At 39.9% G+C, this 16,815-nt stretch overlaps 1 protein-coding gene across 3 annotated transcripts in view; it reads right to left on the bottom strand.

The window, feature by feature from the left end:
- DNAJC13 (DnaJ heat shock protein family (Hsp40) member C13) overlaps positions 1-15,817 on the bottom strand; it is a 57,601-nt gene extending 41,784 nt beyond the window's left edge. For all 3 annotated transcript variants that reach the window (XR_014883977.1, XM_085226467.1, XM_085226468.1), the window contains exons 1-12: positions 15,675-15,817; positions 9,428-9,508; positions 5,292-5,367; positions 4,643-4,792; positions 4,240-4,281; positions 3,494-3,694; positions 2,207-2,413; positions 2,034-2,129; positions 1,797-1,888; positions 854-1,020; positions 679-758; positions 430-599 (exon numbers count right to left, since the gene is read on the bottom strand). Coding sequence is in view for 2 of the 3 variants with exons in the window: in XM_085226467.1 (XP_085082593.1) it covers positions 430-599; positions 679-758; positions 854-1,020; positions 1,797-1,888; positions 2,034-2,129; positions 2,207-2,413; positions 3,494-3,694; positions 4,240-4,281; positions 4,643-4,792; positions 5,292-5,367; positions 9,428-9,495 (1,349 nt within the window). In the remaining variant the exon portion in view is untranslated. The remainder of the gene's footprint in view (positions 1-429; positions 600-678; positions 759-853; positions 1,021-1,796; positions 1,889-2,033; positions 2,130-2,206; positions 2,414-3,493; positions 3,695-4,239; positions 4,282-4,642; positions 4,793-5,291; positions 5,368-9,427; positions 9,509-15,674) is intronic.
- Between the last annotated feature and the right edge of the window lie 998 nt (positions 15,818-16,815).

Here is a 16,815-nt window from a genome sequence, read left to right as displayed (position 1 = left end):
AGTACAGCTCAGCTTATAACATAAGATAAAATTTAATGTTGAACTGAAGAAGATAGTAATGACATCAACACTGTTCCTTATGCTTGAAGTATCTACTTCAAGGACAGATGAAGGTGCATTGTAGGAGTATTTTGTCTAGGAAAAAAAGACCACTGAATAGTATTTGACCCTTAAGGGAGAGTATTTAGGAAAGAAATATCAGCTTCACAAACTAGTGACCACTTAGGATTCTAGATTTACATAAAAGCCCAATGACAGCCTTAAAGTACTGGGAATGATGTTATGCACAACCTTCCAGTCTTTCAGAAGGAGTCTTAAATCAAATTCTCACCTTTTAACGTCAGACAAAAAAAGCTCAAACCCTCCCAACTCCCCCCCCTCACAACTGTTTTTATCACTGCTTCCAAGCTTAAAAGACTTCTCACTTACTTTGGAAGTTGAGTAAAGGCAAGGAAGCCTGCTTTTGAAGCCACCAGTCTTCTTACTGCTTGGAATTGGCTTTCAAGCTCTGCATTAGATGCTGCAATATCTCCTTCTTGTGAGAGCAGTGCTGTTATGGCATTATTAATGAGTTTCTCCTTGTTTTCTGAGAATAGACCCTGGTTAAGGAGTAGGAATTATTAATATACTTATGCATTAACAACATCTTAAGAGGAAGGGCAGAGGATTTGTTCTTACATCCTGTGTAACTGCATGTAGTACTCCACTGTAGGAAATGTTAGCGTTGAATCTGAATACAGCATCTGCAAAGTTACCATCTGGAAGAAGATAAAAATTTAAGTATGCAGCATCTGACTAAGCATCTGGATGATTAAAAGAGCATTATAAAACAACGTAATAAGCTTCAGCTTACTTGGAGGAGCAGCCAAAAACCTCAGATGAAGGCTCTCTACTTCTTCATCTACAGGCATACTGAGTAATCCCCAGCGCTGGCCTTTTTGTGTGGAGGTCATTTTCACACAGACATCCCTATTACCAGAAGCTCTCACTCCATCCAGCAAACTAGCTAGGAGGGAATCTCTGGGTTGGGAAAAAGACATGCCAGCAGTTAGATCAGAGTAGTGGTGCTAAAAGAAAGAAGATGGTCAAAACAGAAATCAAGAACAAAATGAACAGCAGCATTACTGGATGCTCTACCAATAGTGATGCTAACACTGACACCTCTGAAAGAAGTCTAACTTTCTAATGTACATTTCTCCACTGTAAGAACAGACTGTCTTATATCAATTACAGACAACTGCAGTCTTTCACTAAAGGGATCAACTCTAGATTATCTGTGAATGTGTTACATGCACTGAAGTTGATTCTTCCTTGTCCTTTCCACAAAACCTCACTTAGCAGAATTACACTGCATTACAACTGCAACCACACTCAGGACTAATATTCTGTTGATTGTTTCAAGTAGAATCAACTAAGACTGCATTGAGCCTTTGAGCTGTCTTCTTTACAGTTCTCATATTACTCTCTACTTCAATAACCTTTATTTTCACTTACTTTACAACCTAATCTAGAAACAATAAGCAAAGAACAATACTGTTTACAAGAAACAGCCTTTTCTTTTTCAACTGTTGTACATCCTTACATCATCATTCAAAAACTTTCAGCAGATTTACTTGAAGTTCAGATGAATGTAAAGGGTAGAGCTTTGGATCCTGTAACAAATCCTGATTTATGAGTGGTAGACCACTAGAATAACAAAACGTTAACACCTTCAAGGGTCAGTTTCTGGAGGCTGAAACTCCATAACACTACAGTGACAAACACCTGAACTCATAATCCACTGGAACTCCAGTTACCTTTCTGTTGAAGAGTATTTCCGAATTTGTCCTTTGATAAATTCAATGGTGAAAAGCTGGGGATTTTCACAGTCACATACTATTGCAAACACCTAGAAAGAAGAATCATATTCATACAGTTATGTTATTTTTATAATTTTTATATTTTTATAAGGTAAATACCTTATACGCATCACCCAAATCGTACTGTTAGAGCTTCAACTTGAAAGACTGTTACTAAAGAAGGTTTACTCTTACCTCACCCAAAGGTTTCAAAGTCACAATGTTATAGGTAGCTGGATCCCGTTCAACTAAGCAAGCTTCTGTAAGAGCTAGTACTCTTTTCACAGGTTCCTTAAGAAAAAGGATATATTAGGATAGAATTCATAGCACTTCAGAGAAACTAAGTTAGTTAAGTGTGAAACCCTTACCAAGTGTCTAGGTGTTATTTTCTGGACAACAAACTCTGCTAAAGATGTTATAGATTCATCATTGCTGTATTTTCCAAAGCGAAGATTCAAGTATTGCTCAAATTCTAAGGATTCTTTCCTTATCCGCAGAGAGATGCCTATGAAGTTGCCAGCATGCTCTATTGCACTTTTGATAATTTCCTCCCTTTGCTCAGATGCAAACAGGTGCTGCAAGTTTTGACAAGAAACAGGTAAAATATGTGGCACACCACAAGAAATCACAGTTCTGTACATAATCCTTCATTATATATGTGCTTAACAGTAGAAAATCTTCCCAGCAGCTGGGCAAGCTAGGGTTGCCTTTGTTAGGTATATAAAGAGAAAAGGTATTTATTACAAAAGATATCAATTATTAGGTTTAAATTTCCCTCTCAAAAAAAACCCAAACATATTTCTAAAGGCTATTATATATATAAAATATATAGTCCTAAGTGATACCCTCCCACATATTAGCATTAAAGTAAGTGTCTACATGATCTGCTTTTCCACTGTTGGCAACAGGCTGGCAAAAGTGAGGAGTCAGAGGGAATCACAGTGTGGCAGCCTTGTGAGCTATCTCTGTAGGGCCACTATTTAATCTTGCTAGATTGGTTCTAGAGGATGTCACATATTCCCAGTTTTATGCCATAGAACAGCATGCTGCAGTACAAGAACAGGGAAACCCTGATCTAGAAAAGATGTTCATCCATTGTAGTGACTGAAGTAGTGGTACTTAAGTTAGCAATCACAAGTTTTTGGAGGTCAATTTAAGCCACTAGTAACATAGTATTTAGAAACACTTCTAAAATTTTTAAAGCAATATTACAGTGCAACAGGCATTTCCCAAGCAAACGTACTGAAATATCAGATCAAGACCTAAAAAAGCACCAGCATCACTGACCAATCTATTCCTGAATACCTGCATCAATTGGTTAGATTAGCAGTGCTGCCTGCCACTTCTGCACCTTTGTGAACCGTCAGCAAATCCCATATACACAGAGCATTTATGTTCACTACCCACATACCAGTATTACTTTACACTCCACAGCTTTTACATGCAATTAGCAAAAGCCCCACATGCTGTTCTCAAATGCTTTGATTTCTCCCTGCTGTGGAAAAAACTATTTAAAACCTGTCTGCAAACCATGAGGATCCACAGCCGTATCCCACAGGTGCACATACTTTGTTCCAATTACACTGAAGCCTCACTATTAAATATACAGACAGAAGCATCCTAATACAATACTGAGATGTTGTTTCAGTACTTACCAATCTACTAAATCCTCCATAGAGGATACAGAAGCCTCCTTGATAGCCAGCAATATCAACAAAGCCTTCAATGTTTCTATAGTCATAGGAGCACAGGACTTTATTTGTTGCAGGATCTATTTGGTCAATACCTCCAGGAGTCACTTCCAGAATCACAGGCTTCCTTGTATCACTCCAGTGGTGTTTGTAACAGTTGTACCTCTGCAGTGAGAGCTACTTTTAGACATTTCCACAAACGCACCTTTATTACATAGCAATAATTTTTCAATCTAGTAAGTAGTGTGGGAGTAAAGTTCAAAAAAATTATATAACTTCCCTCAGTGCTCTTATCTATAATGATAACGCTGAATTAAGAGAAAGTAGCTACCTACTGGCAAGGAAATCACAACAGTCAAAGTTTAAGCAACACATTTTGAAGAGAGAATAACAATCGTAAGAAGTTTGTCTTGTTGTAGAAAGCAGTCTAGCGACAGACTACATGCATTTGTGGATAGGTTCAGCCAATGACATTCACTGTATGTACCACTGTGAGGCTGAGACTAACGAAAGAGAACTCAAAATATTTGCCAGTCAAAGCAATGCTTTTGAGAAAAAGCATAGTTTGCTCAAAGCAAGTCTTCAGATCCAAATTTATAAGAGCTATTTAAAGTAGCACACATAGCACAGACATAACTTCCAAGAACACTGCAGAAATCTTTATATCATTCCATTAAAGAGTATGTGAACCAGACAAGCAAGATACTTACCCGTCCTGTGATTTTTCCTTCTGAGAAGTCTGTCCTGAATCTCTGTTAAAAAAAATAATAAAAAAAAAAAAGCCACAAATGAATGCAAATATTTTAGTTGATCTATCCAGGAAGTCTAAATTTAAGCTGGCACACCTGACATGTCATTTTAAGTGATACTAACTAAGCCTCCTTGAAGACTCACCGTTTCAGTGCAGTTTAACATATCCAGTATTTGTAGCTTTACTTGCTACCTGAGCTACACTAGTTGCTGCAACAGGCACTAGATTGAGAACATCAACGTAAAAGCTCAAAAGACAACTGGCTTCTCAACTTTTTACATAAGGAAAGAAAACACAGTAAACCTCTACAGACTGCAATGATGATCAAGTAATTACTGCGCGTTTGAAGAAAGATAACTTACCAGTGCCTCTGTAAGGAGTTCTGTTCTGTGCTCGGTGGAAAACTTCAGAGTTTCAGACTTTTTTCCACTCCCTTTGCGAAAAGTTAGACTAAATTCTGTTCCTTGTCCTTTTCCAACAGGAGAAATACTACAGATATCTCCATAAGGCCACTAGACAATTGGAAGTAATTAGGTTAAAATTACTAATTTTAAAACTACATCTCCACTTACAACCCCTTAATACCTGTAATTACCAAGTGAGTTGCTGTAATGAGACAATAGCTGGCACACAAGGTGACAGTTTTAGCTTGAGCTTTCTATTTGATACTTAGCAAAGTAAGTAAACGCCCTGAGTCCCTTCAGGGACATAGCCTTACAGTAATAAAACTTATCCCAGTTCATTTCTAACAGCACATCCAAAAGCAAACTATCGTTTCCTGGCTGTTAAGTTGCCTAATAGTACAAAAAAAAAAAAAAAACAAAACCACTGGATATTTTTAGACCTAGCAAAGGCAACACCAGTTTTTGTTTTTGCTGCAGCTCTCTTCTGTTTCTACTCAGATCCCACCACACTATGTAGCTTCTAGAATAGAATGCCACTATGCACACTGGATGGTGTATAGAAGTCAGAAAGCAATTCTAAATAACCATGTTCAAAAGGAACAGTTACCTGATTTGTAACTTCTAGAGTGTTTGGATTGTATGTGGTGATGGCATGAGTTCCAACTGAAAAGACTCTCTTATACCTAAAATAAGAAAGAATATGTTAGTTCTTCCCAAAATCAAATGCAAGTCCTGTTGAATTGCAGACATTAAATTAAGATGCTGCATCCAAGCCGTTGTTAGGAAATGGATAATACCCCTTGAACACTGACAGGTTTGGGGGGGTGGGGGAGGGAGCAGTGTCTGTCAGCCCTCTAAAAGCTTCTGTGTGAAGCTGTCTCAGACTGAAGTTGTAATATGAAATAATCCAATTTGCATACCTGGTCACAACACTGTAACAAGTCTAAGTGCTACTATGGCCAAACCTAGTTTTCTTCACTTTGAGGAAAGCTAAAACTACTATATCCAGAAAGACTCACATCACAGCAGCTATAAGTTCAATATGTGGCTAGTCATTTTACACCAATTTTACAGGCACATTAAATACAGACATCCATAGTGTATAAAAACAGCTGTAGCAAGGTCACTGGTTCTATTTCAGACACATCAGAAACAAGAAGCACCAAATAAAGACAACCAGTTTTAATACATAAGTGTGAAAGTGAACCATGGTTTCATTTCTTGGACATGATCTGCACAGCATATCCTGAAACAACACTACATAAAGAGACCACTTAAATTTCTGAAATAGTTTTGCAACGTAAGTAACCAGAATTTGAAACATATGATTATTACTAATGCCTTACAGTTCATACAAAGTTCTTGTTCTAGAGTAATTCTGCCTGGAATTAGCCCCATCCAGAAAGTCAAGTCAAACCTGAACCAAGCCAGTTAAATCCACGGTTCCCTTGACTAAAGAAACAGGACCTCAACATGATATCTTTTTTTGAATCTGAATGAAATAAGAATACCTTGGCTGGTTGTCCTTGTTAAAATTCAGTGCAGCAATTTAAGTTTTGGGTAAATCGAGGCTTAGCAGAAACAGCTAAGAGATCAACTGAATAGCTAACTAGATTTATTAGAAAAGCTCACGTGATTTTCCATACAGTTGAATTTTCCTCATTTAATACGTTACTGTATCATTTAAGAAGCAGGTCAAAAGAAGTAGCAATGAACATCTGAAGCTACTACATTTGAAGTTACTACGGCTGCTAATAATTCCACTATACTCAGTCTGTCAATGAATGCTCCAGCTCTCGGAATACAAAGAAAATCTTTTGAACTGTTCCTTCTCCTCTTGTTGCACAATTTAGGTAAGTACTCTTTTATGTTTTGCAAATAAAGCTTGTTCATGCTGTTCTTACGAATTTATCACAAGCAGTAAAACACTGTTTAACATTTTATTCGCTCATTTAATATATTGAAGAATCTTCAACAATCGCACAATTGTAGACCAGCTTCCAAACACAGCAGCTTTTGCTTTCCCTCCTTCCCCGAGACTCATCCTTGCATTTCAAGATATAGGAATTATATTCATTATCCAGCACTTCTGACGTTACAAAGAACACAGGACGTAAAAGCAGATTTGCTCACTTACCATTTCTTTCTTTTTCTCTCCCTGTGCAAATTCTGAAGACTTAATTTGTGTTGCCTGAACAGAGGCAACTTGGAAGTTAGTTCTTATACAAAACCTAAACTTGCTCTTGACCAGACCTTCACCTTTAAATATGCAGAACAGAATTTATACCTCCAGGCCTTGAAGAATCTAATGCCAGGCTGTTTTAAGAATAAAAACTTGAAGCAAATGTCCTTTCTTTCTAAAGAGAGTACTGCCTATTCACTAGCTTCTTAGAAGCATTGTCAAACTCAGAAGTTATATAAAACAGTGTTCCATTTACAGAACCTCAGATCAACTGAAGCATCATTATATGCACTGCTAGAAAATACTGTAATGCAGCTCACAAACAGAATGCCACATCATATCAATACTCAGAGATTGAGGCCCATTTAATATTATAATTATATTATTGTTTGTTTGTTTGTTTGTTTTTCCTCCTATTATCAATAGATGACACTTGGGATGCACATAGAACAGTAAAATACTTTTCAGAAATCAGTTAAATGCAGCTGCATGTTAAAATTGTGAGAGCAGTATGACTTAAATGCTCAGTAGTATTTTATGTCTGCAAATATCAAGAGTGCATTTAAATATTAAATATGTAATTTGCTTATTTAAAATTTTAATTTGCTGCAACATAAAAAGCAGCAAGTATCCACCAAATAATCCTATCCCCTTTATTACAAGAAAAGGTAAAGTGACAGTGAGTTTTCAACATAAGTCTCTGTTTTAGATTTAGCTTGAGGTTCTATAAAAGTTGATCATTTATGAGAACAATACCAAAGTTCAAGATTATCCTACTGCAACTTCAAATGCTTGCAACATAAAGGAGCAGGCGCTTCAGTGGAAGGTACTGGGCAAGAGATGTAATTTGAACACTGTATATTTTACTTCCACCAAATGGTTCAATTTGTATGCATCCTAAACTTGCAGACATGCACAGGAACTTCGGGGGAAAGATCAGATTTTCTATTGTGTAAAAGAAAGATTAAGAGAGAAACTAATTCTAGTGTTCAATTCCAACATAATACTTTCTTGTTCCTAATGGAAACAGCTTAGTCCCTCATGCTCACAGAAATCCAGATGTGTAGATCTTAATTCAGGTAAGTATTTGTTTAAATCAAAGCTTATCTTATTAGAATTGTGATATTTCAAATCACACTCCAGAATCTGTCCTGATAGAAGAAAGCTTTCACCCTCAGAGGCAGCTGCTCAGTTCACTGTGCACTCTGAAGTAATCAAAGGACAGCTTTGGATGATGAGAGGACAGAGAACTCTCCAATTAGATAATGAAGCAGTTTCATGATTCTTCAACGCTCAATTGAGAAAGATCTGCACCTGCCACACCGCAATCCCATCTTCCACCTAGTATTCCCAAAGCTTAATAGTGAGAAATCAGGAAGTATGATAATTAAAAACCACGTGCTGATTTTGCCTGCAATAGTTAATTCCCTTCGTTGCGGCTGGCATGGTGCTGTGTTTTGGATTTAGGATTGAATAATGTTGATAGCTGAACAGTGCTTTACACTGTGTCAAGGACTGCTCTGTTTCTCATGCTGCCCTATCAGCAGGTGTGCAGGACACGCAAGTTGCTGCGAGGAGACACAGCCAGGACAGCTGACCCAATTTGGTCAAAGGCATATTCCATACCATGTGGTGTCACGCTCAAAAATAAAACTGGAGGAGCTGGCAGGTGGCTGCCAGTGTTTGGGGACCAGTTAGGTGGTAAGCAACTGCACTGTGCATCACTATTTCTTTTTTTCCTTCCCCTTTCTTATAAGTTGTCTTCATCTCAAGCGAGGAGTTCTTGCACTTGATTTTTTCAATTCTCTCCCCTACTCCACTGGGAGGAGTGAGCGAATGGCTGCGTGGTGCTTAATTGCCTGCTGAGTTAAACCACGAGTCAAAATAAGCCAGTTTCCACTTACTGTCCAAGCAGATTCAGGCCCCACTGTTCAGTTTTATAATTAGAACAAAACAAAATTTGTTCTCCTGAAGTGCAGACAACTCACCCTCTCTACTCTGGTGATGTTTAGGTAGCAAGCAAAAATCTCAACATTTCACAAAGCTGTTATGCACATGAGGACAGTGGACAACATTACCAAGGAAATCCCTGCACAGCTTCAAAAAGTATGTTTAACAGCTGACTTCAAACAATATAACAGATAGGAGAACTTAAAGGATACTCTTATTTAGAAGTCCCTTAACTTTTGAAGACAGAGGCACTGCTGAAGATTCATTTTTTAAATCTAAGAGACTTCCATTAGGGATAAGTGTGTATTTGAGGATGTCCATTGCTAGAAATAATCTCAGTTAGTAGTTTAACAGATAATCTATTACACAACATGTTAAGTATTACACCAAAGCATGGGAACATGTACAAAGGTAGGCTGAAACACAATGTTTAAAACTCAAATTAATTCTAGTGAAGACACAGTCAGTTCAGAGTCTATACAGGAGGAGCCTTTAGTTCAGTTTTCAGCTGTGAATACAAAAACTATCTAGATAATCCAATTATGGCAAGGAGAAATATCACATACAACATTAAAAAAAACAAAAACACAACAGCACTTCAAACTACTTACTTTCCCCTCCATGAATGTTTTGTTGTGTAGAAACAAGCAAGATCTCTGTTTTCTCTAATTATATTCATTTTGTGCCAAAACCTAGGAATAAGAGAAACATCATGATTTTCATTTACAGCTGAAGTTCACTAATCATTAATATGCTTTAAGACATTCAATTCATTGCTCTGTCAATTCTGCATAAAGATACCTGAATGTTTATGCTTAGCAAACAACACATGGGTTAAGTGCTTGATGAGTTGAACATGACTCATTTATTTCCCTGTTTTATTACACCAGTTACTCTTTATCAGCACTAGGGCACAGCCATTTGCTCCCCATGACTTGCCACACTGGCACAGTCACACTACTTTCACAGCAACGTTGCAGTTCCAGATTTAAGCAAGTTTTAAGTCACTTCCAGAACACCAGCCTCCTGGCAATTCCGTAAGACTGAAACGAGCCCAGTAGCTTAGTTACAGACATAGGGTACTTGTGTTGCTATTTTTTAAATAAACAGCAAAAACCATTTGGAAAAACAGAACAGTTTTTTTCAGTCTGAAATGCAATTTGAAATTGAGATGCTTAGTCAGCTCTTCAAGCACACAGCTTGGCTACTATATACTCTCCTCTGGGCTGTAGAAGCAGAAGCAATTCCACAGCTAACACCCTGACATACTTATTTCACACATTAATATCTACTCCCCAAACACACAGAGGAATTCAGTGAAACTTGCTGACAGCTGCTTAATTGCACCATTACTTCTGGAGCAGCTAAGATCTAAGGAACTCTACTGAACACTAAACACCAACTTTTACAATTGCAACTCCTGCACCCTGAGCACTTGGGAAGTCAGGCTTCCATTTTACTTCACTTTGTTTTTTTAAGCGTGCAAGGCACTTAAGAGTGAAATTCTTATCTCTGTTTACTGTATTTATTGCATTAATTTTATTTTTTAACACGTAAAAACATGATTCCCTGTTCTTGATTACTTGACTAGTACCAGTGTAACAGTAGCCTTGGAACATCACACAGAACAACTGCAAGAATTCATATTCATTGCTTGCCTGAAGCAACGTTAAAGTAACTCAGCGCACTGCTATAATCTGGTTATCTTCCTGCATTCAGACAATTCTACTTGATCAACAATGGGAAATTTCCTCATTGCTAATTTCTACTCCCTACTACTTACAGCTATTCTCTTTCTGAGCAAAGTCCTTAGCACTCACATAGTTGTAAGAAGAACAAATAGCCCGACTGAAATTCATTTGAGAATTCCTTCCCTCAGGTGGAGTCAGCACAATCACTGTTACCTAGCAAAGAGAACTTGTGGCATTACTCCCAGGTTAAAAAAAAAAGAAAGAAAGTAATATTTACGTATTTCAGTGACTCAGTTTTCAAGTCACATTTTCCAGAGCTAATAACCCCACTGACTTCTAGCAAGCTAACTTCTCTAAATCTCACTTTCAGAAGTAAAGTTTCAGGTGGAGTCAAGATATTGAGCAGCATCATTCCTGAAGTTCTTAAACAGGCTAACTTGGAAAACTATGACACATGATTTCCATGAGTAAAACATTAAAATAGTACGCTGAGTTTGTCCAAACTAGGGAGTCTGATACACAATGGCACATTTCAGATGTGATAATTTTTAAAGTTAGCTTTCAGAATACAGTGCCAATCCTCATACCTCTCCTTTTTAAACTAGTTTTCTTGCCATCAACATATTAGCAAGTAGACTATGAGCTTAAAGCAAGACTACCTCCATTAAGTACGGAACTGCAAGTTTGATTTGTCTGCAAACTCCAGTTTTGTCAGCGTCAGACTTCTCTAATCGACTCTTACTTCTCCCAGACCTGACCACCACCTGCTTCAGAATAAAGCAAGATGTTCTCACACTTGCAAACATCTAGCTCTGATATAGCTCTAAAGAACATACAGGAGTCCCTTCCACCAATTCTGACAGCAGCATCTAACTAGACTCAGGATACTGATGCATGAAGCCTTGTAAGCATAGTGGAAGTGACAAATCCACTTTTTTCTTTTCCTTAGACTAAAACTACTAAAATCATTAAGCTTTAATGCTTTACTCATCACTGTGCCTCCACAGAGTAATTGCGACCATCTCCCCCACTGAGAAGAATAGCAGAAAGGGATAATATGCCAAGAATTAGTGAGAATTAATTCTTGTACACATTTTCCTGCTGTTTAACAGAGAACAAAGCTAACAACAGCTGAGTGTTCTGAGCTGCTGCAGTAAAGTTCAGAGGTTATTTTGTAGTTGCCTATAGTTCCACGTGAGGGCAAGATGAAAAAGTAATTCCAGTCAAAGATGTCTTTGAAATAAGAAACTAAAACATCACCTCCTTTGACTCAGACATTGTAACTTCAGTACCTGATAATACAACCTCAGCAAGTTTTTTTTAATAATCATGTTTATCCAGTGCCAGTGTAAGATGCAGTGGCCTGCTTAGTCATATCAACATTAATTCACCAAAAGACAACACTTTTACTATTACCTCTGCCTTCTTCGCCTGCTATCTAAGGTAAGTCCATTTCTGTGCCAAGTCAGTCATCTTTCTAAAGTTAAATGCTGCATTTCACTTTTAACAGCAGTCAAGACAACAAGGCCTCAATTTTCATGATTACTTCAATGCCCTGCAGCACCCACTAATAGAAAATCACATCAAAGGTTGCTGTGAAGATACTGTAGCACAGATTTTGGATATCCTATACACATAGCTCTCAGTTTTAGTAACATCAACAGTTCAGCTCTATTTCTACAGGCTAAAAGCAGTATTTTAAAAACACATTTCATCTGTTTGAATAAGAGAGCATGTTGAATGTGGAATACAGTAAACAAAAAAAACCCACACAAACAACAAATCTGAGGTTCCTGTAGACAAAATATTGCCCATGACTTGCATATTATGTTCAGAGAAGACCTAAGGCACTCTCTAAATATCTGAAAAGTTTAATTAGTTTATGCCACAAGACAGAAGTTCGACAATGCTTTTCTTTTTGGTTCTTGTAGTAGCAGTGGAACAGCTTTTGGGGAAGAGTTGAAACCTCATCTATGTTTTGCATGTACCACAAACAGCAGCCCCTCACATTAAAGAGATTGGACTGCTACTTCCCTGCCACTGAATTTAAGCTACCTAAATAGGTGCATTTCACAAGCGGCATTCAACTTGCATACACTTATCAGTTCTCCATTCTCTCACATCCTTCAGACAAAATTACCAGCTGGAAAACTAGAGTCTATTTCAGGAAACAGAGATAAATCAGTCTTAAACTAATACTTGTAGAGTTCGAAAGAAGCTGTGACCTTGTAAGCATCAAAGCAATAGGCATAGCTGTAATTACTTAAGCTAAGGAATACTTAAGCGTGCCGTCAGAAGTTTGCCTGTGGGTTCAAAATTTATTACAGAATTCAACTGCCTTTTTCCCTAGCCATATTTTTCCTATGCTATTAGGAATCTTCTCTTTTTCTCCTAAGTGAAGTTTTAACCTTCGCTAAGGTAGCAGTGCAGGGCCCCAAGTAGGATTGTTCCACAACACTGTCACGATGGGAGGGTAGAAGCATTGATAAGATTATACTTAAAGCTGAAGTGTGACTTTCCTGAGAGAGAGAATGCATGCTAAGAGGATAAAAACAGTGACCAATTGAACAAAAGTAAGAGAAAGGCACTGGTGAAGAACATGGTTCTGTTTATCTGCAGTTCTACATGAACACCTTTTAGCTTACAGTTCTGGAACCTAATTCCTGTCACTTACATATCTACTGTAGCTTTAAAACATATTATTGTTATTTGTACTGAAAAGTTTTAGCTGTCTAGGTTTCATTTGCCTCTTTCACTGCTCTGTTTGCTAATGGGCAGTGTTTCACCTTTAGACAGATTCTTCAGGAATTAAACTTTTCCCTACAAATGCTCTGCTATTAAAGTACTACAGCATAATAAATTTTGGAAACAGATTTGTTCACCTTTTGTATAGGAACTCACAGCCCTTTTTACAAGGTGGGAAAGATGAAACCCACACAGATCCTTAAAAGATAATCACTGCATACTCCTCATCCACAGCAGCACCAGTGCCTTCACTAAACCTGGACGCAGACAGATTGAGAGTTTCAGCCTCGCTACTACCAGGAACAACAGTGGTGACAGTCGTGTCCATCTCAGCTGACTGCTCCCACTCACACACTGAAGAATAGTACTGAGGACAAATTGTTCCATGCATGTTCTTTTTTTCTCTTCTGTCTAGATCAACTTTTTGCTGAATCAATGAACCAAAGTGATCCAGCAGCCAAACAGGTATGAGAACAAAAGTGTTTTCTCATTAATGGATAAAAAAAAAATAAGGAGTGTCCCTTTCAGTCATTGTTTAGCCACCTTGTCATGTTTTTTTTAGAGTATGGTTCTATGTCAGGTACTAGCAGTAAGGAATGAGAATCAAGTCTTTTCTGGCATGAGAGCAGCCTTTTTACAATCAAGCTGAAAAGTGAAACAGTTGAATATTCAATACATCAAGAAATGGTTGAATACTAGGTGGAGTTTGTTTGTTTGTTTTTTTATGTCAGTAAGCTTCATTTACTGAGTCTGAAACAGGTTAAAAGAAAAGTCACTGGCTTGGTCTGAAATTAGATCCGGCCTATAAGACCAGTCCTTAGCGTAGCACTAGAAATGCAGTGATTCAGTTCCTCAAGACAATTAAATCTTTGGAAACCATGACGAAAACCACATGACACCCAGAGGAGCAAGAAATACATATTAAATCATTTCAGAAATTTATTCCGGCAAGGCTAAAATGCAAGGTTAAGTTCCTGGAAAGTCTCTGCAACATGGGGATAGATACTCAGCTCTGAGTCTCCAAACACTTAGAAATTTGTTTCAAATGGAAGAATTTCCAGTAGTAATGGAATTTCTGGTTAAGTGCTCTGGCACTTGGCCATCTACATCAGAGAGGAACTGGACAGAGATGCAGATCTCTAAAATGAAGCAGGCTACAGCCAAGCACTGTATTTACCTCTATAATATTGGACCTGTTATTTCGAACCAAGTTGTTAGCATCTTGCTAACTCAATTCAGAGATGAAGCCCTTGAGCAGCCTTCCCTCCTTCTCTGCAAATCTCACTCCAGGCAAGTAGCCGGAAGAGACAGTCTGTTTATCAGCCAGAAGTAACAGTTATTTGAAATCAAAGCTTCAGTTCTAAAACACATTATTTTCTGAAATTTTACTTAATCAGCAGTAATAAAACAGAATCAGAACTGAACCCAAAACAAAGCAGCCATCTATCCAAATTTGTTTTCTCAGATTCACTGCCATTGATCCAATTTCTGGAAACATGTAAGAGGAAAAGGGAAAACATTCCAGATGACCCAAACTTCAAAAGCAGCTCCAGAGCAGAGAATAAGCACATTCACGCAGACTTCAAACCCAAACACTCCCACAGCTTGAGAGCACAAGGCTGGAAACGAAACTAAAACAATGCCAACAAACCGTAGCAGTTAGACAGCATTTTCCCAGCTCGGAGCTCACGCCTGCCGTGCAGCTGTCAGGGCACAGCAGCAGGTGGGACACAATCCTGCAGGCTGTGGGCACACTGCTGCACACACAGCCATTTCATTTGCCTGCTTGGTTCGACTCCCAGAATGCAAGTAGTATGCGAAAAGCTACCTTGGTAAGAAATGTCAAAACTCCGTGAAAAATAAGTACGTTAAGGGTAGATTTTCTGAGGCGTACGCTTAATTCTGCCCATGCTCTTCAGGCATACTATTAACACTGAAAAAATAAAGAAGCCTCGTTGGCATAAGCACAAGCCTTCTCCTAACCTTCCCTACTCTTCATAAATAATTTCCAAAGTACCTCAAGCTGACCGTATGCTGATCTGTGGCCGGGAGGAGAGCAGTAAGGTACCCCCTTTTAATGGGCACACGCGTGTCTATCTAGAAGAGAGCGCACATTCTGCCCCACGGCCACAAGAGCTGCATGAAGAACGAGAGAGACCCATCCTTCCCACAGGAGAGCGCACTGCTTCAGCGCCCATTTCCACACCTGGGGGAGCGGTGCCGCGCCGCATGGCCCGCGGAGGGACCTCCGACGCCCGCCTCTCGCCGCACCGCGGCAGCCCACGCACCCTCGCAGCCCAGCGGCCGGGCGCGCGCCCCACCTCACGGGCAGCACTTCACGGCCCGGCGGCCCCGCCCGGGGCTGTGGAAGGAGGCGGGGGCCGCCGCTACCGCCTCGCCTCCCCCGGCCGCTAGGATTTACCTGCCCGGGGAGCCCGCGCTGCCCGGACCGCCCCCACCAGCGCCGCGCTTCCAGCGATCGGGGTGAAGGGCTACTGAGCGGAGTCCTCACCCCCCGCCCAGCAGCCGCTACACCTCTCCAACTCCCTCAGAGTCTGGTGCTGGAGGCCGCCATCTTAGCTCCGGCAGCGAGACCGCCCTCTCGACGCAGACGCCGTCAGACCCGGGCCCGTCACGGGACACGGTCAGCTGATATATTGCTCTTCACCCCCACCCTCTCCTCACCCGCTGGCCCGGCCCATGAAGCCGCCTCTCCCGCCTTCCTCCCGCCCCTTGCCCTGCTCTACAGGGAATGGGCAGGAGTGGGAGCACGACCTGTGCGCATGCGGGAAGCTTCCATTCCGTCCCCTCACCTCTGCCCAAAAGTTTGCGGGGCGGTGCGGGCGCGGGCTCGGTTCGTTGAGGGGCGGCGGTTGTAGGGGTTGCTTACGAGTTTTTCTGTTGGGTTTACACTGATTTCTGTTGGCTACACCGATTAGTTTGGGACTCACTGGTCGTTTCCCTCATCTGTTAATTGCTTTTGTGATTTTTGGAGAATGCCCAGAGTTTAAATTACAGGGTTTTTTTGGGATAAACCGTGTGTTGTGGTAAGGAGAGCTGCAGCTCTGCTAGTTTTCTGTGCCCTCTGCATCTTGGTTAAGTGTTCTTGAGGCCTAGTGGTGGTTTCTTGCTCATCACTGAGGTGTGTGTCACTAATGAGAGTGATGCTTTAATTGGATACCCAGCGTTGCTGACCTATAGCTACCTCTTTAAGGCTGTACCTTGTCGTGCCGTGAAAGGAGGAGAGATTTAGATTAGATATCAAGGGAAGTTTTTCACTGGGAGAGTGGTGAGGTGCTGGCACAGCTGCCCGGAGCAGATATGGATGCCCTGTCCCTGGAGGTGTTTAAGGCCAGGTTGGATGGGGCCATGGGCAGCCTGGTCTAATGGCTGGCAGCCCTGCCCACAGCAGGGAGTCAGAGCTAAATATCTTTGAGGTCCCTTCCAAACCAAGCCATTCTATGATTCTATCTGGGAGGAAAAAAAGAAAAAAAAAAAAGAAAAAAAAGAAAAAAAAAAAGAAGGATAAGTTTAAGATTACAGTCTGCACATTGCTATTTTGT

This window comes from Meleagris gallopavo, chromosome 6, assembly GCF_905368555.1.
Source record: "Meleagris gallopavo chromosome 6, MGAL_WU_HG_1.1, whole genome shotgun sequence".
Classification (NCBI taxonomy): Eukaryota; Metazoa; Chordata; class Aves; order Galliformes; family Phasianidae; genus Meleagris; species Meleagris gallopavo.
The sequence above is the reverse complement of the archived record's forward strand: the minus strand, read 5'-3'. Positions and strand labels throughout refer to the sequence as shown.